Raw genomic sequence first — 27,640 nt, 5'->3', positions numbered from 1 at the left:
CCTTACGTGGGGAGTTGGGGCACCTGACTTCATCCAGACTTACAGAGCAGGAGCCTTGTAGCAAAGAAACATGCTTCACTCAACAGTAGCTGCAATATTAGGCCAGGTTTATCTAACCTAATTTCTGTGGTTCTGAATGTGGCCACATTGATGTCTGGGTAAGGTAGCAGGACAGGGCAATCACGTAGTGATATTTCAGCAGGACAGTGCTCCAGCTTCCAAAAATGTGCAGAGTTGGGACTTCCTGAGCTTTAATGGTGCCTATTTAATTTGCTGAGTGAATTTACCCTTCTATAAGTCCAGTTGTCTTTTGAAATTGTGCCTGTTGTTAGCATCCTCAACATCCAAAAGTAACAAAGGCCCCAGCTCAGCAGAATGCTCTTGAACAGCTGCCCCCTCCTGTTTGTTTTGAATAATCGATTCCTCTCACTTGCCTGTCCCGTTTGGATTTTGTGATTGATTTCCATTGCCATCAATGCCAACCAACTCACAGATAAGCATGCGTATTCAGCAATCCGAGCATTCAATATATGTAAGGATTTAAAATAATCTGGAAAAAATCCAGAACTCATGTTTATATAGAGTTTGGCACAAGTGACTGAGCAGAAACGTGAAGGAGAATAATTGCCCCTTATGTTATCCAGTATGGGCTACCTGTCTCACGCACATTGTAGGGGTCAAGACTGGCTGTCTGCCAGCTCTAATACCTTGAGTCATCCTTGTTCCACTGCATTCTTCGACCAGCCTGCTTTGAAAGCCATGTTGGAGGGAGTCAGAAAAGTTGTCATTTCTGCTGATGTAAGACAAAAGCAATCTACTTACAATTCCTTCCTTCTGAAGCAAGAGGAAATCTGGAGTAAAATGGTGTTGTAGTGTATTTGTGAATTATGGTGTTTTAATGCATTTGTGCATTCCCGGATAAGTCCTGATCTCTGTTTAGTGAAGTAAAAGAAGTCTTAACGGTCACTGATGAAGTGGTTGTCCTTTAAGTTCAGAGGAGATGATTGTACAGATCATGAAGAGTGAGTTTAGTACTTAGTGTGCCAGGGAGTCTCCAGGTAGTTGCTGTTACAGCATAACAGCAACTCCCTCCCTGGAGAAGGTATTACAGAACTTATATGGGGAAGTAATATTCTATGCTGATGTTCCTCCATTTAATGCTAATTGAGCCTAATCTTTTATCTTCTAAGAAGGAAATAAAGCCAAAATTCAGAAAAAGGGAACAGAATTGTTCATCTCTCTCTAAGAGCTTTTACAAAGACTTGACAAAATAATTCTGTAAGTGCTTACAGTGGTGGGGATGATATTTTACAAGGGGAAAGAAAAAAAAAAAAGCATTCCAGGTTAAGTTGAGCAGGGTTGAATCAATCCTGGATTAACTCTCATGGTTTGTTCAAGGATATGATTCCTTTTAGTTAAAACAGGAGATTTTACTATTGATAAATCTGTATTGTTCCAAATGGGGGAGAAATACAAATACAGTAAGAAAATGGACTTCTAAGTTTTCCTACTACATGGAAAAGGTAAAGAACAGGCTGAGTACCTTTCAACTCTCACTCACTTGGTTTAAGTAAAGCTTGGCTACGGTGTTGCTGGGTTTTATTAAAAATGTCTCTAACGTTTTTGTGGTTTTTTTTTTTTTGAAGTTAAAAGAATTAAAAGACAGATGATCAAAAGGGAAAAGTTTTTAGGAGGTGACAAATACAGGTAAAGAATACTGTAAAAGGTCACCATGAAATAATCTCTAAGCTTTTCTTAATCAACCCTTGAATGTCTCTGCAGGCTTTTAGAACTTGTCAAGTGCAAGCAGAAGTGTGCCAGACTGTCAAAGGCTGAGCTTTGAATTAGATTTTCTCTCTTCTTGTGTCTCTACAACCTACAAACACTCAAATCAGACATAAATCGTCCTAGTTTCAACCAGAGATTTTATAGATGACAAACTGTCAGCGGAAGTGTGGCAAGATTGAGCTCATTATGCATCATAGTGAATCTATACAGATCAAAATCAAAACCACACAAACTATTTTGCACAAACCATTATCTTAAGCCTAAAACTACATCTAAGTTTCAATTTGAATTCAGGTTCTGAAAGGCTCATGACTAGTACAAAAAAAGCTGTACAAGTCTAAGGAAGGAGTTTGTCTTAGGACCTTGTTTAACTGGAGAAATGCAGCAGTGACTTCCTGCAACTGGATTTTGAAGCTTATGAAAGCCCTGGTCATGCTGAAGTATTCCGTGACTTCTCACAGGAAAACTGGAGAGTGATAAGAAGGAAAAAAGTAACCTTTGTGAGCACATGGGAAGAGAGAGTATAGAGGCTCAGTGAAAATGTGGCTTTGAGTATTAAAGACATTTTTAAATTTGTTTGGGGTTAGTATTAAGGGGTATTGAATTGCAGCATAGTGCTCTAACAAGACCTGAGAGGTATAAGGGAGAATGAAGGCAGAATAGTAGAGTAGTCTAGGTGATGATCAAACTCTCATTAAAGACACCTTGGAAGATTAAGTAGCCTCCAGAGAAAGATGAAAGAGGCTCTGATCTCTAATGTGCTGGTTGTGCCACTTCTCTGTAGCTCTTCAGCTCTTACAAGAGCCAGCATGCAGTTTTATCAAAAAAATATCCCCTGTCTAGAGGGAAAAGATCTTGGGAAGGTTTTGTTATTATAGCTAGTTGTGGACTGTGGGGGTAGAGCAGCCTATCGGTGAAATAAGTACAGCATTTTACTGGCTCTTTACTTGTGCGATAGTCTGCGTACTTATGTTAACTGATTCTCCGTATGAGTAACTGATTGTCACTGATAGCTGAAAAGGGGGGAGAAAAAAAATCCTCTTTTTTGATTTTCCAATTTCAAGAATTAACTGGCAGTTCTGATTCCTTTAATTTGTACTGTACTTAATTTACAGTATTTGAAAATTGTCATATTTTTAGTCCAGTACTTTAAATTTCGCTGCCCTAGCATGAGAATCATTTCTTACTTCCTCATAGTTATGATTTCAAGCTATGCTTGCTATTTCATGTTTGCACTAAATATCTATAGAAAATTCTGAATATATTTAAAGAAATTCTGCTCATAAGATAGTGTTTGTTTAGTGATAAAAAGTATGATTAAATTTGCAAGATATATTCAGTGGAAAATAGTCCTGTTCTTCTCTCTAGGAAACAGCTGCCTCCCCAGGGTCTGCCAAATCACTGGGCCGCTCAGGAAAGCTTCTGGCATGACTCTGCGTGCTTAGGACTGTCCCTAGAGCTATCATCTAAGCTCCTCCAACTGCTTATTTGGCATTTCTGTCAGTGCTTTGCTGTTACTCTGTTCATATGGATGCCAAAAATGGGAATGAGTCTGTTGAAGACAATCTCACTTAGAAAAATGCCTCTCTCTTTGAGACGTAGCTAACCATTTTAACTGCCCTCTTTGGTTTAGTAGGGAACCCTCATGATAAAATCCAACTTATTACTCATGGCCGTTGTTTATAATTGCTGTAAATTTTAAGCCAGGCTTAGTTGCAGTGATTTGTATTAGTTTATGAGAAATCATATAGAAAAAAAAAAAAAAAAGAAGAAGTGGTACTTGGAAAATATACTATTTATCATCAGACTAGCATTTAGACTCTGTGTGTGCATTAATGGACCAGATCATTGTCCTGAATAGAACCTGTTCCACTATTCTTACCTTTAATAAGAATATTAACATTGTATGGTAACATAAATCATAATTAAGAGTGTTAATGTCACTGCTTCCATAAAGAATGCCAATTTACTGAAGATTTGCTCCATAATATGTATATAATTTTTTTTAAAAAAGCAAACAGAAAAATCCAATTGGCTGTAAGTACTGTGAAAAAATGCCTGCCATGAATTCTTGTCACTCTGTCCCTTTTAACTTTTAATAACCAAATGATTTCTGTGCATGAAAACACATAGCTGCATAGATAGACTTTTTCTGTAAGGTTGATAAGATAGATAAGTTTCATTTTAGAAAAATTTAATTTTTATGTGCTGTAGTGGCTTCTGCTGAATCAATTATGATTTGATGTACTTGATTTTTTTTCTCGTTTAATACTTAAAAGAGGACATTCTCTCCCTTTGTTGAAATTAATGCCTTTGTGTCTAACTCCTGTGTTCTCCTGCCATTTCGTATTTGAATTTTTTTCTCTGTAGCTAGTTCTTTGCTTTTTTTTTCCTCACGGTTTTGTACAAATGATTTGGCAGTGAGCAAATTTGGACTGTTTTTCTGTGTTGTGTGTAAAAGCTGTTTCTTAAATGTTACTGATGAATGTGTAGCATTTAGAGCCAGCTAACCATCTTGCCAAATTGTTGAAGCTATCATCTCCCTACAGGCTGCTAGCGTGACTATTCAGTATTGCTTGTAGGAGGATACTGCATTTTCCACTGGACTTCTGTTCAAAAAACAGCGATGACTGCTTAGGAAAAGAAAAAGAATCAGTAGGACTATGCAGTCCAATTGAATTGCATACTGAGAATTTACTTTCAAGAGGTCACAGCTTGTCCTTTGCTTAACAGCTTTTCCCCCCAGAAAGTATAAAGGTAAAACATAATCAAATTTTGACTGCATTTTTGCATGTGGACATCATTTTTTCCCAGCTATGATGCCAACTGAACCTCACTTGTTTAGTTCAGATACTAGGTAGTTTCCATCAAAGTTAGTGTTGGCATTGTAATTCACAGCAGAGGTGTGTCGTATCTGGTGGCCACATCCTGAGGAGTTGCAAAACTCCCATTGACTTAACTTTAGTTAAAATGATAAAGCTCCAGAGCCAGGTCTCGTGTGACTAAAATGTTGTTGTTATTAAAAATACATGTGCAAAGAGAATGGTTAGTGGTAAGTTGAGAGCGAGGCATTGGCATGAAAAATTAAAGTGATACTGTGCTTCTCAAGGAAATGCACCCAAGATAGCTGTGTATGAACCAACTCAGCTATCCTTATAATTTGGCATAGGATCTAGGTAAATAAAATCAGCCCAGGCCAACAGCCTACTCCCTGCGAGAGTAGTCCACGGTCTACTCCCTACAAGAAGTTCTCAGTGCCATCTTTAAAGGGGATTTGAGATGTAAGCCTTCATGTGTGGGTGTGCTGCATGACCTGGGTCCAGGTTAGCTAACCATTCTTGGTGTTGCAGGGTCAACACAGTAGCGGGCATGGCCTTTCCTCGGGCATTGCAGAGCTTTCTTTCAGACCTGTAAAGCTCATCTGGCTTTGCAGTGCAATCTTCCAAGGGGGACTGAGTGAAAAGGAGAACAAATATTATTACTGTTCTATCCTTATAGGGGAAAGACCTTTCCTTTGCCACTTCAAAAATAAAACATGCACAAATTCCTCTCCCGCTGCCATACCAGAGGTTCAGTCTTGCAGTAAATCAGCCAGGCTGCTCGCAGACCTGGAGGCAGTACCTCTGCACAGCGCTGCGTATGAAGGCATAGCGATTCATTAACTACACAACAGAGCGGTGTCCTTGGGTGCCATGGTGCCTTGGGTGCCTACCTTTCTAGTACAGCCTAAGATTGGGGCTTTACTTGCTAATGGTGACTCCTCACCATCTGTACTTGATAATACTATGCTAATGGCTATTAGCGTAGTATTCCGGTAGAGAGAGTTTAATGGTACTTGGTCACATAGTAGTTAAATACTGAATTTTTTATGAAGAGAAAGAAATGGCTGGATTTTAGTGAAGAAAACTATGAAGAACCTCTTAGGAGATAAACCTTGGTTTGGCTGCTGGTTTTGTTCAATACAGTACATCAAGCCAAAGGAGTCAGTGAGATCCAAAAAGAAAGCAGCAGGAGGGTGGGAAATAATAACACAGAGCTTTTTAAGTAGAGATGTTGTATGTGGATAGACAAGAGAAAACAAATGGAGCTTTTCCAGCCTCTCGAAGTATGTTTTCGTGAGCACTAATTTCTTGAAGGATTTATTAGTGCTGGTACTTACCAAAAGTCAAGTCCGTTCCATATCATTAGAGGAGTAGAGTTTTGACAAGAGTAAAAGAGCAGGGAAGACTGGTTCATTAGGGGTTGATTGTATGGAGGTGATGGTGGCATGAGATAGTGTTTGAAGGATACGTACAACACTAAAGTTGTAACACTAGGGTATTTTGGAATCTGCCTGCTAGTTCTGAGATGACGGGTTGCAAGGTAGTGAGAGCTTGTTCCAAATCATAACTGACCTACTGGTGTGGCTTCTAGCAGGCACTGATGTGTTTCAAAATGTGGTGTTGTATGTCTTCCTTAAGAAAATTCTTTGACAGTGCTTATCTTGTCATCCCTTTCTTTAGAAACGGGGATGGTCTCTTTTCAGTGGTGGCCACTGATAGGACTAGAGGAAATGGCCGGAAACTGAAACATCAAAAATTCCATAGGAACTTAAGGAAAAATTTCTTAACAGTGAGGGTGACAGAGCACTGGAACAGGCTGCCCAGAGAGGTTGTGGAGTCTCCTTCTCTGGAGATCTTCAAAACCCGCTTGGATGCAGTCCTGTGCCACGTGCTTTAGGTGTCCCTGCGTATGCAGGGGGGTTGGACTAGATGATCTCTAGAGGTCCCTTCCAACCCTAAGCATTCTATGATTCTATGATTCTAAGAAGCAGAATGTCTTTAATGTAGAAGGTATATGCATCTGGGGATCATTGGTTCCAAGGTACCAGTTAATGGCTTTTAAAGTTTAGCTATAAAGAAAATCCTTGGCTAGGAGAAAATTGCCGCTCCCTCTCTTTGTTGAGATACAGGTTCATACGTGATCTGTTTATCTATCTGAAAGGATTAAACAAAACATTAACAAGGCAGATCTTTATTAATATTTGATACAAAAAACCTTTTCTGAAGCATGAATTGCAGCACAGCAATTTTAATTAATTTTCACAAATGCTTCCAATTAACACTCACAGTGTTTACTTTGTAACTGTTGAGAAGATGTACTCACATAGCAAGTCAGAAAAAAAGTAGTTTGGCATGAACACCTATTATGGAAAATATGGATATATATTCACTTCAAGTCAAAATCCAGGCCAGGGAAACCTGTATCAATGTAAGATCATTATTCACAATGAAAGGTCAAACCACATACTGGAAGAATTTGAAAGAAAATGATAGTTTCAAGCCCTCAAATACCAGTAATAAATGGCGTTTGGTAAGTTTACTGTGCTGCAGAACACATCAGGGTTAGTAAAGAGAGAGACAGTATTAAGTGGTAGCAGCTCTCTGTAAAAATATCTCCTCGAAAAGACCTTAAAATTCCTGAGCAGTATTTTCTGTACATCTGTGGATGAAAAGTATGCATATAAGAAATAACTTGAGTAAAAATTAGATTAAGACTTCTTCATGAAGAGATTTTAAATTACTGCATTTTTTGAGAACTTGCCTAAACTATCTGAAAAATGTTCTTGGGGAAGCCCTGGGTGCAAATGCTTGTGTGCCTCTTTTTCCACATGGACACATCCTGTGTGCTGCTTTTGTGCAACAACTGAGGGGGCTTGACACCATTCTGCTTTGGCTGGAGCTGTTAAAGTATTGCTGTGGAAGGTAAACTTAAGCTGAAGTTCATCAAGAAAGAAGTATGCAAACTAAAATTAATATAATCTATACTAGGATGCAAAAGATGAAAAAACCTGTTGTAATACATTCTCTTACATTAGTAGGAGAAGCTGTAATTCAAAAATAGTCTTTTGAGTTCTTGTTGGCCTAATACTCTTCAGAGAAATGCAAGTTAGAAGCTGTTTAAATATTTTTGTCAAACTTTAGTTACTGTTTTCATCTACATAATATCATTTTCTTTAGTGGGTTCTCTCAGGAGCTAAGTCATTTCAGTGTCTGGATTGTACTTTCCATTTCAACTCATTTTATGTAACAGTTATTGTTTAAAATCTCATGCAAAAGGCAGTGCCTCTAGGTGCTGATGCGTTAGGCAGTGTCAGGTACTGAAGCGTTCATGGTTCAGAGAGAGGACTGCTGCCTGCTGAGTCCCAGGCAGCCATTGCAGACATGCCTTGCCTTTACTTGCTGATTTCTTAGGCAGTGCTGCCTGGCTCTGCTTTTGCTGACACTGTTGCTTGTTTTAGTCTGAAGGAGCTGCTGCCTTCCCTCGTAGGACAAACCCTGAGTCATCTGGTCATTTGAGCTTCCTGCTGCTTCTGCTGCAGCAGTCCCGGGAGCACTGAGATCAGCTGAGGTCTGAGCACTTTCAGCAGGGGTAAAAGAGACTTTTGGTCTATGTAGTCTCAAAAACCACTGCCACTACTGCCACTGGCTGCTGGGGACCAGCTTTACTTGCAAGTGATGTTACCTGACCTTGTTTGCACAGCCAACAATGACATAGCCAATGGCAATAGAGAATTAAAAAAAAAAATGCTCTTATTTCTGTTGGCACATCTTGAATAATATAGCGCTCTCAATTTCAAGTCCTCCTTGTGAAAGTCTTGTCTTTCCTATTAGGAGAAAGTACCCCATCCTTCCCTTCCACCCCCCCGACAAATTCAGTTTTTGCTTGGTGTCCTGGCTACTGTATTACCGTTACTGTGGTGAAATACATACAAACCGCAGTCTGCCTTTGAAAAGGCGGAGTAATAGCAAATCACAGACAATATGATCACAGGCACTAGGCAAAAATGATCTTTCTGGCCTGGAATATAGCTGAAACATTTCGCATCCTGATGTGTAGGAGTCATCTGATATGATCTGATTCTTTCATTAAAGCACAGAAGGGCTGGCAATGCTACATTTGTACGATGTAAAAAATATACCTTAGAGGATTTGATTTTTTCTCAAGTGCAGTTTGATCTCTAGTGTGAAATCTCAAAAAGCTGGAGAGTATTGTCGTTGTCATTACTCTCAACAATGCTTTCACCGTATCATCGAATCTGGTATATGCTCCCCAGGAAATTTTGCTCCCCAGGAAATTGTTCTATGTCATATTTATAAGGTCGGATTATAATTTATCATTTTATGTAGAATTTTCATAAAAAGCTATGTGGCATACAAGCTAAGTCCTATTTAATTAAAAAAAAAACTTTTATGCTATCTGACCTTCTTTTTAAATAGTTCGTTAATAACGAATGGTATTTAGCATTATTTAATTGGGCCTTCTTTGAGCAGGGGATTAAATTAGGTAACCCGCAGAGGTCACCTGAGGTATTTCGTTATGGCTTTTTTGTTTCATCTTTCCTTCATAGTCCTGTCCTCAAATTCCTTGGTATTACAAGTATGATACAAACAGGAATATATGCAACCCTGTTTCCTACACTTCTAAATTTGTATTTTCATAATACATTTTTAATGTAATTTATGTGTTCTGAAACCACTTCAGAAAAAAGTAGTTACATTCGGGTATTGTGTTTTAATTGGCAGTTTCCTTCTTTCTGTAGGAATCTGTTTTCATAGTACGAAGTGCCTCAGTGTTTCTTGGAGTTGTGATTATTTATCAAGTTTATAGCACAGCAAGTAGTTTGCAGAGTCTTATGGTTATAGAAGTACAGAGTAATGCAGTTTCTAGATTATATTTTTCTACACTTTATATAGTCTTCTCTGTCTCTGTTCAGGCATTTAGTTTCTTTTTCTGCATGATGATTTTTTTGGCTCTTTACAAGTCCAAGAGATAGATTAGAATTAAATACTGTATATTAAAAAAGCAAATTAGATTACTGAGAAGAGCTGCTATCCAACTAGGACTAGAATGTATTTCTCAGACACTTCTCTTTACCATATAAAGGTCATTTTACAGATGAATCCAGAAAGACCGAGAAATGAGATTTTGAACTCTTAAAATACTGGCAGTAGTTATTTCAGCTGCGTGTGTCAGGTCTTCATGCACGTTCGTGGGATATGTGTATGTACCCTGTGTCCCCTTCCTGAAACTATTGGATATGAATAAGCAGTGTAAGCTGTTCTTGCATCCAGTGTAACATAAATATCTCAATTTCATTGATGGTATTTTTTCCTGATGAGGTTAATCACTGTTGTGTTCACATTACTGTAGCCATAACATATGCAGTGACAGCCACTGAATGGGAAATAGCTGGGCACAGAAAACCCAGAGTGCAGTAATGATAATGCTGAGACTAACTCAAGCTTCCAGTAATCAATAAATTGAGTGGAACAATTAAGGTTATATGATTATAGGTCCGTGTTTAAAGATCTTTTGAGGATGTTAGCACAGTTCTGGAGAGAAGGTCCAGTCCTAGATGTTTCACTGAAGGGTATGCAAAATCATCTGTACTCTTGCTTTGTTGCTTGTGTGGCAGTTAGTCCTATAGTGGTACTTAGAAAGCCTCATTCTCTTTAGATTTTGTTTGTGTGTTTGCTGTTATAAACACACACACAGCCTGGCTTTTAGTGTCATTTGTACCCTACTTCTTGGTCTGGCTTTGGAACTAGATATCATTTAGAAAACACAAAGTCAACCCAAATAGTGTATGTGCCTGTCAGACTGTTCGAGGAATAGCTGCTTGCACTGGTCTCTTCTGGAAAGCCTGTTTTGTGTTGTGAGATGCGTGTGCTACTTTTCAAAGTGGAAATACTTGCTGGTGTGCGGTTCCTCTGCTGTCAGGTTCCCAGGACCTTAGTTGTGCTTTTTTGTTATTTTGTTGAAGGCTAAAAGCAATCCACAGAAACCAGCAAGAGGATTCAGCTGAGTATCTGCCTAAGAACTTGCCATGCTTAGACGTGATGTTTGTGGGAGGACCTAAGAAGTATGGATCAAATCAACCTCTGTCAAACCTTTGATAGCAGTTTCTGCTTCATGATGAATGTGTGCTGTAGCTTCTCCTGGGGTATCAAAGGGGAATGGGAGGAAACATTGGCTTGCATTCACTGTCTTCATTGTGCAAGAAGGGTGCTGTTCATGTGCTAGGCTAGAGAAATCTTTGGATTATAGTTCAGAGTCTGAGTCAGAGCAAATTGATGTTGGCATCATTTTCTCAATAAAACCACGGAGATTTGACAACAGTTGAAGCTGTGGATTACTGAATACAAAACTTGTGACTGTGAAAGTCTGTTACCTTCTCTGGCTTTGCATGTGGCAGCATGAACTTCTGAGGTTAAATTCTGCATCTCTACCAGTAAGGTAAGTAGTAATGGAGAAAAAGGATTATACTGCTCTCTTTGGTTTTGATATCTGTACAAGCTTACTTCTTTACATCCTGTTAGTAATTTCCTTAGGATTGTTTATCCATTACCAGATAATAGGAGGTCACTATATACATGTGCACAACAGGCCTTTTTTTTTTTTATCAGTTTGTCATTGTTGTTCTCTGTACAAGCATTGTATGTACATATGTACATTATAAATGGGGTGCCTTCATCTGGTTATAAGTATTTTCTGTTTGGAATTATCTGCTTCTGCTACAAAGATGAGAGATGATCACTTGAGCATGAAAGATAAGGGGACAGAGAAAAGGGAGAAAATATGAAGCATAGTAAGTGTTACTGAGCTGCATGCAAGATAAATGACATAATAGAAGGCACCATCCTATTAGATAATTTTCTATTATTATTATCTGTTATACATCTATTATTTCTTAAGTAATTTTTCTTTTGTGAGTAGTTGCTGCAATGAATTCAAATTATAACATGAATAACTGCAGATTGTATGCCTGCAAAGTGACTGAGAAGGAAGAGAGATTTTTGCTGCAAAGTGTGTAATACTTTTTCATGATTTGCAAGATAGAAGGGTAGCTATTTAGTACATTTTTTTGTAAAGAAAGGCAGTGAAATCACTAATGGAAAACAGCTCATCTACTGGGCCACAAATTATCAGATAAAGTAGGTGCAAGATGGTTTAAGATTAATCAAATTGTGGAAATTCCGTGTTTTTATCAACTTCATTTCTTTTCATTCAGAAGCAAGGTGCGCCTGATAAGATGCTTCTGATATGGCATCAGCTCTCTCAGTTTGCAGACTTGGTTCAGAGGAAACAGTGCTGTGTGTTGGAGAACCTGTTCTAACCTTCTGCACGGTGCATTCAGGGAGCAAACTGCTGGGACCCTCACAGGGCGAAGTGAGTAGTGCTGCCTCGCCTCTGAGATGGGCAGTAGCTCCTTCGTGTTTCTTCAGCTGCTCTTTTTCACTCTTGTGCCACTCTAGAAGTGGCATTATGGTACAAGAAATACCAGATGGAGTTCTTTACCTGGGCTTTGAGATAAAGTGTGTTCTTCATGTGCAGCACACTGAAGACACCAAGCTGGAGCATGAGGATAAGGAATTGACATAATTGTGCCGCTTTTATATAACATGCCAATCCACAGTTTCTGGCACAGAGAAGCAAGTATTAAACACCATTCCATATTGGAGAATAATTTCTGTCTCATCACTGTAAAGTCTATTTGTGGCAAGAGCTAATGTTGAGAGAGAGACATGGTAATTCCTGGGCCTTAGAAATGCAAGCACATTTTACACTGAAGTGCAAGGTTTGCAGAGACATCCAGTATACATTCTGCTTTGCCTTAGAGACTTCAGAAAACCGCACAGAATTACGTGAGATTTTTTTGCATTTTTGTTGTGTTGGGAAACTTACAGCGAAGTAGAAGAGTTTCAGAAAGTAGATGCATCTGTGTCAGGATTCACAAATGTAATTGTTCTGAGAGATGTGAGGACTCACTTAAGCACGCAAAGCGGCAGCACATTAAAGCATAAAAGTTGTTGGAAATGAAGCTAAATTGTTCGTTCTTTAAGTTTCTTCTCTACAAAAGCAAGGCAATGATTTATTATTTATGACCGCATTGCTTGTAGCAATAATTTTAAAATGACACTTAAAGCCTAAGGGCCAAATCCACAGCTCCTGTAAGACACTGGAGTGGCATGAGGCTAAAACACTTTTACATCATCTGACCTGGTCTCTTTCCAGTATAGGTTAGACTTGAGCATCCAACCATGGGCAGTTTGTATGTGAGTGGACAAAGAACATGAGGCTTTTGCTGCTGGTTTTCCATTGAGAAGTGCCCTGGGCAGGTGTAAGGAATCTTGCCCATGCTGTGGGAGCTGTGACAGTCTCCCCATGTGCAAGGAAGAGGGCAGGACTGTGGTGCCGGTTGCCCTTCGGAGCCAGTGCTGGCCACTCGCACCAGTCAAGCTGCAGTTGTCCTGACCATTTCCAAAAAAGAAGGTAGCCTCATGGAGGGATTTTTGTGAACTGGTAATTTCACATATAGTCTGTGTAGCTGTGGGATGGCTGATATCTTCTGACTACTGCTATTCTGCCTCCATCCTGCTCTGCCTCTTAGCATCCTTCCTAACAAGGCAAACTTGCATGAATTAGTTCTCCAGCACTGTTGTAATGCTGAAACAGGGGGAACTTGCCAAAGGAAGTCTTTATGGGTTTGTTAAAAATAAACAATCTCTTAGAAGTATTAAAACTTAATTATGTTAACAATAAACATGGTTATGTCATATAGTTATATCTTGTATGGTTATGAGGAGAACTCTCAGGTACCCTCCATGTACCATATAGGGTATAGAAACAGGTGGTAGCATTCATGATTTCCAAGGCCAATCTGCACCATTTTCTCATTCCATATATGGTTGTTCTCTCTCTCTAACTGCAGATGCTTATTCAGCTTAGTCAAATTGAGTCCTTATTTGAGAGATTGCATGCTGAAAGGCAAGCACATCTATCTTTATAAGCCTGTTTGTTTCCATAATTAGAAACTGAATCAACAGTGTATTGAAGATGACACATTTGTTCATTCCCTTTCTTCTCCCTATGGTGGCATAAAGCACCGAAGCACAATAATTAATGAAAAAGACTGTTTATTATTCATGCAATGTATCTGAAGTGGAAAAAAGCATGGGTTAAAAATATTTCTGCTGACGACCATCAGTGGCATCACAAACTGTATCATCTGTTCTGGGGGGAAGAGTCCCAGCTTTCAGTCCATTTGGGCAGGGTGTTCTAAAAATGTCAAAGACGATTGAACTCAGGTTTCTTATGTAAAGCTCAGGAAAATGTGGACTGCATAAGAAATCTGGCTCAAGCCTCCTACTCGGGCGTCTTTAATGCTCAACAGAAGATGCTGACTCTTTAAGCTCCATTTACATGCTTTTTGTGTACTGTGGTTCTGTCCAGGTGCTATATCTTTTTGGCCAAACTTTCTTTTCTTCTACGAGGGTCTGCTCAACAGGTTTCGTAAGGCAAAGGGGTCACACAATTCTGTGTCCAGCTCTCTGTCCTTGCAGAGGAAGGCAAAGCTTTTTACACAGTAATGGGCAGAACATGCTACACTGAAAAATACTGCTTTACCTACTACTGTGATCGCTGGTGGGCCAGTATAGAAGACAAGGTAAAATACACCACCACCCTCTACCTCTTGGGACTTATACGAAAGTCCAGAGAAAGACGCTCTCATACTGGCCATATAGATCTTCAAAACCCGCTTGGACGCAGTCCTGTGCCACGTGCTCTAGGTGACCCTGCATGTGCAGGGGGGTTGGACTAGATGACCTCTAGAGGTCCCTTCCAACCTTAAGCATTCCATGATTCTATACACTCTTCTTTTCTCAGGCCAATCACATAATTCTCATAAAGCTGCATTGTAATAAGCAAAAAATAAAAGTGTGTGTGGCCTGATAAATACCATAAATACCATAGCTACTAAATAAATACTGTGCAGCTCAAAATATGCTGGTGGCAGCAAGGTGGCTTAAATCCAAGAGTTGGATCCTATTCCATTTCCGCTTCTTATACTAAACCTATCTCTGTAAAGCTTTAGTGTTTACTGAGGCTTGTGTGGATAATCCACTTTAGGAAATACACTTGACAGTCACAGGAATAGTCCAGTTGTTGCTAAAAATGTAGGTATCTGAGAAACTGTGACTCTGTTAAAGGTGCTGATGTTCAAGTCCTTGATTAGAGCCTGCCTTTCTTGTACATGTTTGGCTTTGTGATGCAGCAGTGGTGTTGCCTTGCAGCAAATAAAGCTTCCTGGTTTTGCAAAGCTATCAACAGCAGCTTATACTGCGAATAAGCTTTGATCTTCATGTCTTGATATTCACACTCTACCATACTACATTTTGGGAATAGAAAAGTCCTTTGCGTTATTTTTAGACTGGCACAATCTCAATGACATAAATGCCTGCTTTTGAAATTAAACTGCTGTTAGCTAGTGCTTGGTTTGCTAATTTTGTGCTTGCTGTGAATCTCTGTGTGCTAGAGGATGAGCAATAGGAACATGTGCTCTGCACAGGCAGCATAGAAAAGCTGAATATGATTTTTTGACTTTATAAAGGAAAAGGGTGATCAATGTACAGCAGATGGGATAAAAACAGTAAGTCTTCTATACTGTGTGTTAACACCTCGGATTGCGTATTCAAGAAGATGCAGATAGATTTTTTTTTTAAAGATGAAAGCAGTATAGTCTAAAACATTCTAGGAATATAGAGAGTCCATTCCTAAAAAACTGGTGCAGTTTCAGTACTGTGGCAGACATACATTGTAGATTATTTCACTTTAATTCCCGTTATTGGTGAAAAATTGTGTCAGCAGTTTTAGATGTTACTCTCTTGCTTCTATATCCAGACTTAAGTCATGCTAAGTATGTGGGATGCACAGCCAGAGATCAAATAATTGTTGATTTAAAAGTTTATCGTTAAATTAGGAAAGATTCTCCTCTAGTGAGAAAAGAGCAAAAGTCATGGAACTTCTTAGCAGTTTAGAAAAAAGTTTAGAAAAAACATGCGAAAAGCGTAGTTAATTATTTCTCCTTTTTTTGCTCTTCTTCAAATATTGGTAAAGAAAGTCCATGGATAATACTTTGGAACATTTTTCTGGAAAGACAAGATTGTTACCTTTTTTATTAATTTGATAACACAATATTCATTTATATAAATGATTCATTAATATAGCCCTTCATATGCTACTTTATGAGCAAGTATTTTACTTGATGGCATGCTACTGTTGAAGTGATGCAATTCTGGTGGAAATGGTGCAGGCTAAGTAGCTAGTTACATGTGAATTTTTTTTTTATTGTTATATGATTTCTTGTCCTTCCTTTGTCTTTTATTTCTTTTGGACATGACTGTTTGAAAGATCTTACTAGTTAAGTTGACACAAAGTATTTCCCTGTGTTAATACTGTTTTACATCTAGATGAGCTAATACTTCTTATTAACATTTAATTCTCGCTTTTACACAGAAGAACTCAAGGAGAAACTGAAGAAGTATATTGATGAAGTGAACGCCCAAAAACCAGGGTTCATCAAGGTTGTTCGACACAGCAAACAAGAGGGACTGATCCGATCCCGTGTTAGTGGATGGAGAGTTGCCACAGCACCAGTAGTCGCTCTATTTGATGCCCATGTGGAATTTAACGTGGGATGGTATGTGTCAACTTGTGTCCCTCTTATGAATGGTGTTTGGAAAAGGTCCATTGATCAATTACTGAATGGGGTGAAAAAATATTCTGATCTTTCTAATGAAAATTCAAAGACCGTTATGAAAAAAGTATTGTGCTGTGCAATATAGTCTAGATCCATTTTTCTTGTGCAAGTTACTATCTGCTGCTGTAATTGTATTTAAACTATATTACAAAATAACATGCAAGTGACCTGCTGTTTCTTCTTAAAGTATTTATAAAATAGCTACATCTCTTGCTTATTATTATTTCTGCTCTAGTTGAAGTAATTTTGGCATGAAGAAGCTCAGTAAGGTAGTCTAGTTACAGGTAAGTGTTTGTAATTAGGGGGAAGCTCGCTTATTTTTATGAGGATTTAGGACTTCTTCCCTTGAGCTTCTTGGATTCTCTTCAAATCTCAGGGCAATACTGGAAGTTGCTCTCCAGAAATGTAGAACAATCTTCATATTTGTGTAAGTGCTTGCACTTCCAAATAGGTTGTACTCCTAATAAAGGCTGTAAAAGCACTGAAAAAAGTTCTATATTCTATGTCTGTTCTCCTCAGTAACCATTCACCGCTCCCCAGATTGCCCCGCAAAGTACTACATAGTTAAAAATAGGTATTTTAGCTGGTTTAAATTGAGTTTAATAATTCTGTTGCTTCTTCAGTTAAAGAAAGAAAAAAAAAGATAGTAGAAAAGGCAGGTACTTTGTCTCTAGGATAGATCTGTTATTAAGTTTCATCTTGATGTCCTTACTGATGTTATGATAGTGAGAGCCTGATGTTATCATTATTTGGTAGCAAGTTTATAAATGCTCCACAATATGCAGATGGTCATTTCTCCTATTCTCCAGAACACATCAAGGATATGAATAGGACATAGTAGATTAAAAATTTCAGTGCATTCTTTTAGGGCAGGTTTTGCTCTGTCAAAGCTCCATCGTAAAGCAAAGCGAGCTCTGAATGAGTAATAGCGACAAACTTTGCTGTTTCCCAAATATATAGCATAGACTGCTATTTCCATCAGTGCTGTGCTGCTGCTGACGTAGCCTCAACATTTTTTCTTTTTTTTTTCTTAGGGCTGAACCAGTTCTCGCTAGGATAAAGGAAAACAGAAAAAGAGTAATTTCTCCATCATTTGATAACATTAAGTACGATAATTTTGAAATAGAGGAATATCCCCTCTCTGCACAGGGATTTGACTGGGAGTTGTGGTGCCGATATCTGAACCCTCCTAAATCATGGTGGAAACTGGAGAACACAACTGCTCCAATAAGGTAACGTGCAACTGTGATCCAGATTTGGAAATCGAAGGAGATGCTCTTGTAAATGATGAGTGGTCTCATTATGTAACAGTTTGTATCAACTGTAGTGTTGAATTAGAATAAACATCCTTGAACTGTCCTTTGCAGCTTTTCTCTTTAGCCCCTGTTCAGCCATCAAGAAAAAAAACCTGTCTTTTCAGTAAGCCTTCTAATATGCTTAATTACTATTAGCATGGTGCAAAGCACATACCGAAGTGTAACAGCAGACATGAATGCTCAAAAATACTGCTTTCTCCAAATATTTTGTCCCCTAGTTTAGGGTAATGGGCCAGAAAGAGAAGTTTATTTACAAGTGCCTCATATAAAGGGTACAACTGTCAGACCAGTTATGTTTATAGTAGTGTCGCATAGCTTTGTAGCTGTGCTTTGTCATAGGAGGTAACGCTGGTCCAGCAATCGTATGTGAGCAGTGGCTGCGTTAAATCCTAGAAATCTGGTACCATCTAGTTCAGTTTTTTTTTTTTTTTTTTTTTTAGACTGGTGCAGAACGATAGTCTCTGGAAGGGAAAGAGGTGCATTTGAGTCTTCTCAGCAGCTCTGCTGAGGTGCCAGTCCTCCCTTCTGCCTCTGAATTAATGCCAAGGAGGTCACCGATACCTCTCCTCTTGCTCTCTGCAGAAAGTGTGAAGACTGCTCTCACCAGCAGCAGCTCTGCAAAACATGACTGTGGATTGCAGTGATGGCAGGAGGGGCTCATCAGTAGCAGTCAGTTACTTGCTTCCATGCAGTAGGTGCAAGGGGTGTCTCTGATCCACTAGTCCTGTCTTTTCAGGCTGACAGCTGTGTTCTGGAATTGTCAGCTGAGACTGTTGTCTCTGGACTGCACTGACCCACATGCTGGTCTTCAGAACAGGACTCAAAACTGGAAAATGGGAGATGAAAGTTTAAAGCTTTGCCCCAGACATGTGTAAAGAAATAGATGATAATTTACACAGCATTGGAAGTATTAGTGTTAATGAGTACATGAGTACACAGCGCTGGAAGTATTAGAGTTAATGAGTAGTGTTCTCGTATGAAAATACTCGGAAATAGGCTGCCAAGACCTTGAGAAGCAAACTTCTATATAAGATACTGTTTTAGGATATTTAAAACATATTTAAACTCTTAGGAAATCTACTTGTTCATTTAGCACAAAACTTTGTGCTAAATGAGGATCATGACATAAATGTCCTTTAATAATACTGGATATGTATGTTTGTACCTTGGCCCTTTACCTGGAGCTGTTTAGTCATTGACCTTAGAATGAAAGTATTAGAAAAAGACAAAATTGGATAAATCTATTTCAAAACATCTCCCTAAGAATCTCTCTTGGCACACCATTTGGCCTTGCAATGATAAACATAATCTGTTTCTGAATATTGCAGTTGTTTCTATCTGCTAATTTTGTCTGCTGCTGTTTTATTCTTCCAGAAGTCCTGCCTTGATTGGATGCTTCATAGTAGACAGAGAATATTTCCAAGAGATTGGCTTACTAGATGAGGGTATGGAAGTATATGGAGGAGAAAATGTTGAGCTCGGAATCAGGGTAAGAAACATAACCAACCAACACTGTCAGGCTGCACTTCAGATACATCTTGGCCCTTGTTTTTGCAGGGAGGAGAGTCAAAACTCTATGGAGGATGGCTTGCAAATGAGATGCATAGCTTTATTTAGTAGTATAGTCTACTGTATTTGATCAGAAAAGAAAGAGCAAAAGCAGCCATATCTTTTTAAATAACTTACCTGGGATAAGCTTAGAAATACAGAATTTGGTATTACTTTTTCCTTCAACCAGCAGTGCTCGAATTCTGTAGACTCCCTGCTTACCTATGATCCCAGGCTCAGTAAGGAGGGTAATTTCTCACTGATGTAATGGGAAGAGCCTTCTTAGATTCATTTATTTATTTAAATTAGAAAAATCACTATGGAGCCAGCTGAAATAGAAAGGCATTTATGCTGCCTTCTCTCTGCCTCTTCTGGATATTTGAGATATTCATAGTGTACTGAAGTTGCATAAATTCTTCCTCCATCATACACTGCTCATCTGTTTACTATATGCAATATTTGTATAGTTTGCATATCTCTGTGTCCCTTCACAACTAGATACTACTCAGAAAACATAGCACTGTTCCCTTTGAGAATCTTCCATGTTTTTGATACAATTCCTAGGTATTTAGGTGGTAAAGGAAAATGATATGATTTGTGTTACAAAATTAAATCCCCAAATCTGTTATTGAAATTTTTGTGAAAGGTTGCATTTCATGCTTTTTGGTTGACAGAATAAAAGCATACAGTTATATAATGGCCAAAAGAAGAAGAAGAAAAAAGAATTGTCTGCTGAGACCATGAGAATCTAAAAATACTAATTTTGTTCTTCTGTCTTTCTAAAATTCTTTTGCTCCCATCTATTGGAAAAAAACAAAGTGTTACTGCAACAAGAGTGAAGGGAAGGTCTCCTTTCAGTTACATTAGAGCACAGTCGGAAAGAAAGGGAGAGAAATGCAGGACTGCTGCTTTCAGTAACACCATTCTCTTCACTGTGAGAGCCAGGGAGCCTCATTTTCTTCCTGAAAACTGATTTTTGAAGCTCAGGGTTGCTATGAGCTGAAAATTAGTGTCACTTTGGTTTTCCTTTTCTTTTTTTCTACCTAGCAAAACTATTGTTTCCATTTGAGGGGAGAGTTTTGTCTGGTTCTGCATCATGACATATATACATATATACTATACAATCCACTATACTTAGCTTTGCAGAAGTTGATTGTGAAGAGTACTTCGATAGACAGGACTAGGGAGACACAAATCTGCATAATTGAAATTTGGGAGTACACTGGATCACTAGACTAAGGCCCAGCGCTGCTGTAATTTCCTTACGGCTTTCTTCAGTCTCCAGGGAAGCAGTGCCTGACCTACATAAGATACTTTCGTGTGTAACAGCTTGCAGTGTGCAGGTAGCCTAGTGCCTGCTACCTCATTTGTCTCTGTCCCAGCTTGGATCTGTGTTCCTTGCTATCTCAAAGCAAATTCCTGACACGTAATGAACAGATTTTTCAGCAGTTTATTACCAATTCTTCTCACAATCCTCAGCATAGCCCAGATGATACCAGGGTGAATGTAAATGTGCAGTGCCATCTTAGAGCTTCTGGGAAGCACAGTAGTATTTTTACAGATGTTAAACTTCACAGGCAGGTCCCTTCCCTCAGCCTTACACTTGTGCCTCAAAGTGTTGGCTGTGCACTGCCTCCTGGCAAAATACAGGGGGCTGCCCAGAGTGGGCCGCCCAGTGCTGTGGGCAGCCACCTTCATGGTTGTGCCCTAAGCATTCTCTTGGCATTTTTGAGGCACTGCTCGCAAGGACTGCCTTGGATTTTCTTTAGATTGGGGCGTGCTAAAAAAAATATAGCCAGAAGGTGATTACGGGCCAGATGGTCTGTCTCTGCTGGTAAACTACATTGTCTGGTCTCTGCAGCACTGAGGAGTCATCACTAGACTCCCTGTGTTGCTTTCGACTGCAGGGCCTGCAATGAATCACTTAATAAAGGCAGTAATTGTTCTAGAAAAGCTGCATCAATTTGCATTTTATAATTACAGTATCAGTGCAATAAATAATGTTTCCATTTTAAAATGGTGATCTCCAGTGCATGACTACAGATTGCTCACCATGCTTCATTCTTCACCACCATTTTCCATTTTAAGAAACATCTAGCTTGATCTAGTGTTCTGCTGTGTAATATGTTGGAGAGGCAGGCTGGTATTCAGGCTATTCAAGACATCAGGTGGTGTATCGTATTCTGTAATGCAATGAAGTTGGTATCTACTGAAGGAGCTGGGCCTATTCTACTGAAGTTAGTGTGTTACTGAGGGAGCTGGGCCTGTTCAGCCTGGAGAAGAGAAGGCTGAGAGGGGACCTGATGAGTGTCTATAGGTACCTCAAGGGAGGGAGTGTGGAGGATGGGGCCGGCCTCTTGTCAGCGGTGGTCACTGACAGAACTAGAGGAAACAGCCAGAAACTAAAGCATCAAAAGTTCCACAGGAACTTAAGGAAAAATTTCTTGACAGTGAGGGTGACTGAGCTCTGGAACAAGCTGCCCAGAGAGGTTGTGGAGTCTCCTTCTCTGGAGATCTTCAAAACCTGCTTGGACGCAGTCCTGTGCCACGTGCTCTAGGTGACCCGGTGTGTGCAGGGGGGTTGGACTAGATGGCCTATAGAGGTCCCTTCCAACCTTAAGCATTCTATGATTCTATGATCTAGGCAAATTTCCTGTTTTTTTCCATGACTTTGAGTTTGACATTAGAATTCCTCTTTATGATATTTAGGCACTCAAAGTCAATTGTCAACTCCTTTACCTAGAGATGTCATGCATTAACCTGTAAGAACAAACACTTGCAGTAACAACAGGTTACGTTCAACAACCGAATATAACGGCAAGAGTGAGCATCACTTGTGCTACTTACTTATGTTAAACAAGTAGGATAAGGTCCTGTGACCTCCTATTACTGTTTTGTTGTAGAGGATATAGAATTACAAGCCAGGCTCATAGGCTTAACAGCTACATCCTCGTGTCATGACAGGACTGGCTAAATATCTCTGATGCACAGAATCGAAGCCCCGATCCCTGGTGCTTTGTTGGCACTGCAGCTGTTGGCTGCAGCTTCTATAATAAAGATTTAATCTCTCAGCTGAGATGCTTCTGAGAAGCAAAGTCTGCCTACCTAGGGTTCTTTGCAGTGTAAAGAGGAAACCATTTGCTGTGTCTTCTAGAATCTTGAAATGGTGTGTTTTCAGCTGAACTGATGGGGTTTTCACTGTGTAGGGCTGAGAGTTAGACCCAAGATATGTTGGAAAGTTGTCCCAGAATTGTAGCAATCAATGTTATTTTCCTTATCTCCATAATCTACAGAAATGTAGTTGTGTTGCATAAGAACCTCAACTATTGCAAATTTTATCTGAAGCATTTTTTTGTAGATAAACTGTATAGAGACTGGAGGTTTATTCTGTCCACTCTGATGAATTAGCTTTTCTTCTCAGATCCATTCATCTCTAAATTGAAGCATTATTTTAACTTCTGAGGCTTTATATTTGTTTAAGGCTTTGTAATAATATTTGTGAAATAAACATGCATTACTAATAGATATTAATAAGGTTCTTTTGTCTTGAGCTGGAAGATGACAGGAGTTCAAAATACGAAAACATTTTAAATCTTGGAAGCAGCACAGTATTTTCTCTGGAAGCCAGATATTTTCTTGCAAAGCTATTTGTTTGCCTTACAAGAAAATAAAGTCAGTCTGGTTCATGCAAGACTGACAGCATCATTTTTAAGCAGCTCAGTTGCTTCATCAGGGCGTTTGCAAGATTTAGTTACTACATCCCAGTATCAATATCTGAGATTCACATCAGGATAAGTAATGTTTCCTTTTGGCTTACGTTCCCCGCTGAAGGGACTTAAACATGCTTTTGAGGGACCAAATTACTTTTTGAGGGCAAACTGGGATCCTATTGCTTTGCTAAGAGGCCAGGTAAGAACTGTGTTGGTAACTGCTTTACAGTGGAAACAAAGTGAGAATGTAAAGCTGGAGTTTCTCACCTCTCTTTGGGTGCTTTATTTCTGTTCTGTGCTTGCCTAGTTATCAAAGGCCCTGCAAATCCATTGCAGTCAACCCCTGATAGTTCAAGTCTGTTTTTTAATATTCTTCTTAAATGCCTTTTCTAATTGAGGCCTTTTTCAGTTCCTACTGAAGTCTGCGTAAGAGTTTCTATCAGGAGCAAGCCTCTAGCAAATATTTTGGGTGTAAAAGCAGCCTAGAAATGTTTGATATAGCTTTCAAATACTCTTACTAAGTTGTTTGTACCACTTTTACGCATGCATGAACTTACAAAGATTCAGTGACTTGCCTTAGGTCACAGACTAAGTTCTCATCAGAGTGAAGAAAATGTAAGTTTTGACGTAGAGTAGGCTTTGCACTTACAGATGAATTCATATTCACAGGGACATAATGGCTTCTTTAAATGGGTACAAGAAATTATTTTTTTAGAAGATGAGGTCTTTTTGATGGAAAAGGAATGGGTCTTGCTCCCACTAAAACATATATCAAGCTTTAACCATTATCTGATCTGGGAAGAAAATTGTATTTATAGATCAGATGGAACAGGGTACTTTTATACAGTGTATTGCCATAGAGGAATTAATCATATGTGCAATTAAATACATTTTCTTCTTAAAATAAATACATTTTCTTCATTTCCTCTTAGCTTAGCAATTTGTGTATAGAACTTAAATGAAACAGATCCTGCTGAAGGACAGATACAGTATCTGAAGGGGAAGAACTGAGAAATACAGGAATTTAAATATTCTTAGTTGCTAGATGTTGACATTTTAAGAACTGTTTCTAAGATGCTGATTTCTCTTTAACTTTACATTGAAATTTTAAATCAAAATTACATTAAATCTTTACATTGGAAGTGGCTGGTTTTATCTGTTTTGTGAATTAGAAGGGAATCATTTATTTCCAGACTGTACTCTGCAAGAAAAATTTCAAAACGTAGTCAAAATTATTCTCCTTACAAGAGAATATTACTCTTCCTTACAAAAAGTAGTCCAGGCATTTCATAGTCCAAATTTTCACTAAGGACAAAAAGAAATCCCTGCAAGTACCATGTAAGTATTTGGCTGGCATACAGTGTAACCAGTAGTGACTTCTCAGTGTGGCCAGAACTGTAGCTGAAGCTAAGTTTGTTTTGGAAAATACCGCACTGTGTTAGCATCCTGCATCCCAAAATGACACACACTGAACCACTCAACTTTTGGGACTGTCATTTCACCAGAAAAAAAATCCCCTATTGAAAACAGAATAAAGAATTGCCTCTCAATTGTCATGCCTCCAAATGGGTGCCAGTCATGAAATTGGCTTTCTGTGGCTTGCTCTATTTTTGTGCCAGTCCTCCAGCAGAATTCCTTTCTCCTCCTCTTTTGCCCATGAATGCTTCAGCAGATATACTGCAGTTACAGCATATATAATGATACCTAGAGACAACATTACCAGTTTTCCAATGAATCATTTTTTTGCATTTTTTGCTCTTTCTGAGGTGAGAACATTTTATTAGCAGTTCACCCAAGAAAGCAAATGATTGCTACAGTGCCAGCTGATGTGTGGCATCCCTGTACCTTTGAAGGAAGAGAAACTTGGAGATTTCTCACAGATGTTTTTTAGACTGTTACGCCTGTGTGGTCCCACATTACTATGCTACTACAGTAATATAAACATCTCATTTTATTAAAGGAAATTGTTGTTTACAATGATAGGAAGTAAACCAGTTTAAGACAGTATGAACATGCAAATCAGTGGAATCAGGTGAGATGCGAGTCAATTAGCACACTGTTTATTGTGCTTCAGAGCCTCAGGTTTCATGCCTTTCTGCAGTCTAAGTCCTGGCATGTTGCACATGGCGTGCTGGCTTGCAGTTCTTCATGGGTTAATTTATGAAGATCCCACTTTCTGTCTGCAGTCATGTACTGAGGAGAGATCTGGTGGGAATTCAGCCTAAGCTGGAGAATTTTTAGTACTGCAAGGCTGTGTTAGCAGTCTGACACAGATTAGAGAAAGGCCTCTGAGAGGGAGGGAAATGTGCTATAATAGAAGATATTGGATGATCAGGAAGGAATGACCCTCAACCTAACACTTTTAGGTTAAAGCTGTAAAGGCCACATACCTTCTTCCTGCATGTCACAGCACCTTTGACTTGCTCTTCCAGTACTGATCTAGTCTTTAGCCAGGCAGTGCCAGGCAGAAGTACCAGAGGAAGGCAAAAACACAAACAATGGACAGGACAGTGGGGTGTATAAGTATTAAACCATGGGTCATCTGGTTATTCAGTTTGCTGCTTTTTCACCCCTTGTGGTGAAAAATGATTTCTTTTACTTCGTATTATTTTGTGGCCAAGAAGGCCAATGGGATCCTGGGGTGCATTAAGAAGAGCGTCTCCAGCAGGTCGAGGGAGGGGATCCTGCCCCTCTACTCAGCCCTGGTGAGGCCGCATCTGGAGTATTGTGTTCAGTTCTGGGCTCCACAGTATAAGAGGGATGTGGAGCTGCTGGAGAGAGTCCAGCGCAGGGCCACGAGGATGATCAGGGGCCTGGAACATCTGCCCTATGAGGAGAGGCTGAGGGAGCTGGGCCTGTTCAGCCTGGAGAAGAGAAGGCTGAGAGGGGACCTGATCAGTGTCTATAAGTACCTCAAGGGAGGCAGTGAGGAGGATGGGGCCAGCCTCTTTTCAGTGGTGGCCACTGACAGAACTAGAGGTAATGGCCACAAACGGAAGCACCAAAAGTTCCGCAGGAACTTAAGGAAAAATTTTTTAACAGTGAGGGTGACAGAGCACTGGAACAAGCTGCCCAGAGAGGTTGTGGAGCCTCCTTCTCTGGAGATCTTCAAAACCCGCTTGGACGCAGTCCTGTGCCACGTGCTCTAGGTGACCCTGCGTGTGCAGGGGGGTTGGACTAGATGATTTCTAGAGGTCCCTTCCAACCTTAAGCATTCTATGATTCTGTGATTCTATTTATGGCTTAAACTTGACAAGGTAGTGACTTGTGTGTCATATTTACTTTGCTGTGCATAGAGTCAGGCAGATATATTTGAAAAACAACTGAATAAAGCATTATGCTTTCAGTGACCCTCAAAGCGTGTTATCTCCTAGTAGCATAAGCCATAGAATAGCTTAGTGCGGTTATCAAACAGCAGCACAACATACGTCCTTTTACAATATGTTGTAAAAGTTTTACAACTCATGACGATAAGTACAAAAATAATCCCTGCAGAACAAAACAATTAAAAAAGTACATAATGAAGCAGCTAACTGAAAGGGGGAAAAAGCTACCGACAATTCAATATGGGGAAAATTTTTACATGTATTAGTTTTTCAATTAGAGTGTTCTATAAAGGCCCAATTAATGTGAGATGAGGGCTATGAGGCAATTAATGAGAACTTCAAAAGTAAGATTTAAGGGATAATTTACATTTTAAAAGTTGAGAACCGCTCTAGTTATATTTAAACCTTTCTATTTCTTATTCAAAATTATTTTAGACTGGGGACAGAGTATTTTTTTGTCGGGTGCTTAGTTTCCTGAGAAGATTTTCAGCTTGGCTGTGGGAAAAAAAACGGTTTGTCACATATTAATAGGTGTGTTTGCCTGAAAGGTTTGCATGATGAGGAAAAGTAGAATAGTGTCCAAAATCCTCAAAGGTTTTCAGTAAAACTAAGGAACAGTTGTGTACTAGCTAAAAAATGAACTTCTTCTGAAGCTGTCTCCTCAGTCGCTGATTTCTCTCTGCATGTTGTTTTGAGCTGTGACTATAGGTGGGCATCTCTTGAAATTAATTCATGCCCCGATTTCTCACTCTGCAGGGGCTCACACCAAGGACACGATTCTCTTTTCCAGCCCATTCAATGTCTAGAAACAGGGAGTAAACGAGAATCACAGTTTCTGTAAGCATGATATTTTCTTTCTCTTCTTGCCTACCTCCTGCTTTTCTAATCCTCAATTTAACTGACTTACCCAAGACTCTCTATTTAATTCTACTGTTTGGACAGACTTTTTCATCAAAAACCTGTTTTATACAAGTAGAATAAAAAAGAGGTACATGGTTCCTTGCTAACTTTGGGGAATGCTAGCTAAACTGAACAGTATTTTTTTTGAACTACTGTCATAATTCAGTGAAGTTTATCTGATGTCAGTGGAGGTATCACCTAGATGAAGATTGGCATATATATTGAATATAGTATAAGTTTACAGAGATAGATACTCTGAAAACTCATACCTGATAGATACCTGAAAACTTTTCAGCATCTCATCCAAAAACCCAGTGTGTGCTACTAGAAACAAGAACATGAATTTGGGAGATCTTTGTGTCTGACTGTTCTCCCTGTGCTCTCTGCGGTCACCTGTCAAGATAACCAAAGCAAAAATGCAGTCACAAAATGATCACGCACCGAGCTTAGGGTATTGGATAAAAATAG

At 39.2% G+C, this 27,640-nt stretch overlaps 1 protein-coding gene across 1 annotated transcript in view; it reads left to right on the top strand.

The window, feature by feature from the left end:
• GALNT18 (polypeptide N-acetylgalactosaminyltransferase 18) overlaps positions 1-27,640 on the top strand; it is a 191,670-nt gene that overhangs the window by 116,319 nt on the left and 47,711 nt on the right. The window contains 3 exon segments of the mRNA XM_088525819.1: positions 16,129-16,312; positions 17,407-17,604; positions 19,063-19,177. Coding sequence (XP_088381945.1) covers positions 16,129-16,312; positions 17,407-17,604; positions 19,063-19,177 — 497 coding nt within the window.

This window comes from Tinamus guttatus, unplaced genomic scaffold, assembly GCF_059628265.1.
Source record: "Tinamus guttatus ecotype Peru unplaced genomic scaffold, ASM5962826v1 Tinamus_guttatus_pri_ptg000240l, whole genome shotgun sequence".
Taxonomy (NCBI): domain Eukaryota; kingdom Metazoa; phylum Chordata; class Aves; order Tinamiformes; family Tinamidae; genus Tinamus; species Tinamus guttatus.
This window is presented reverse-complemented; position numbering and strand designations above follow the sequence as displayed.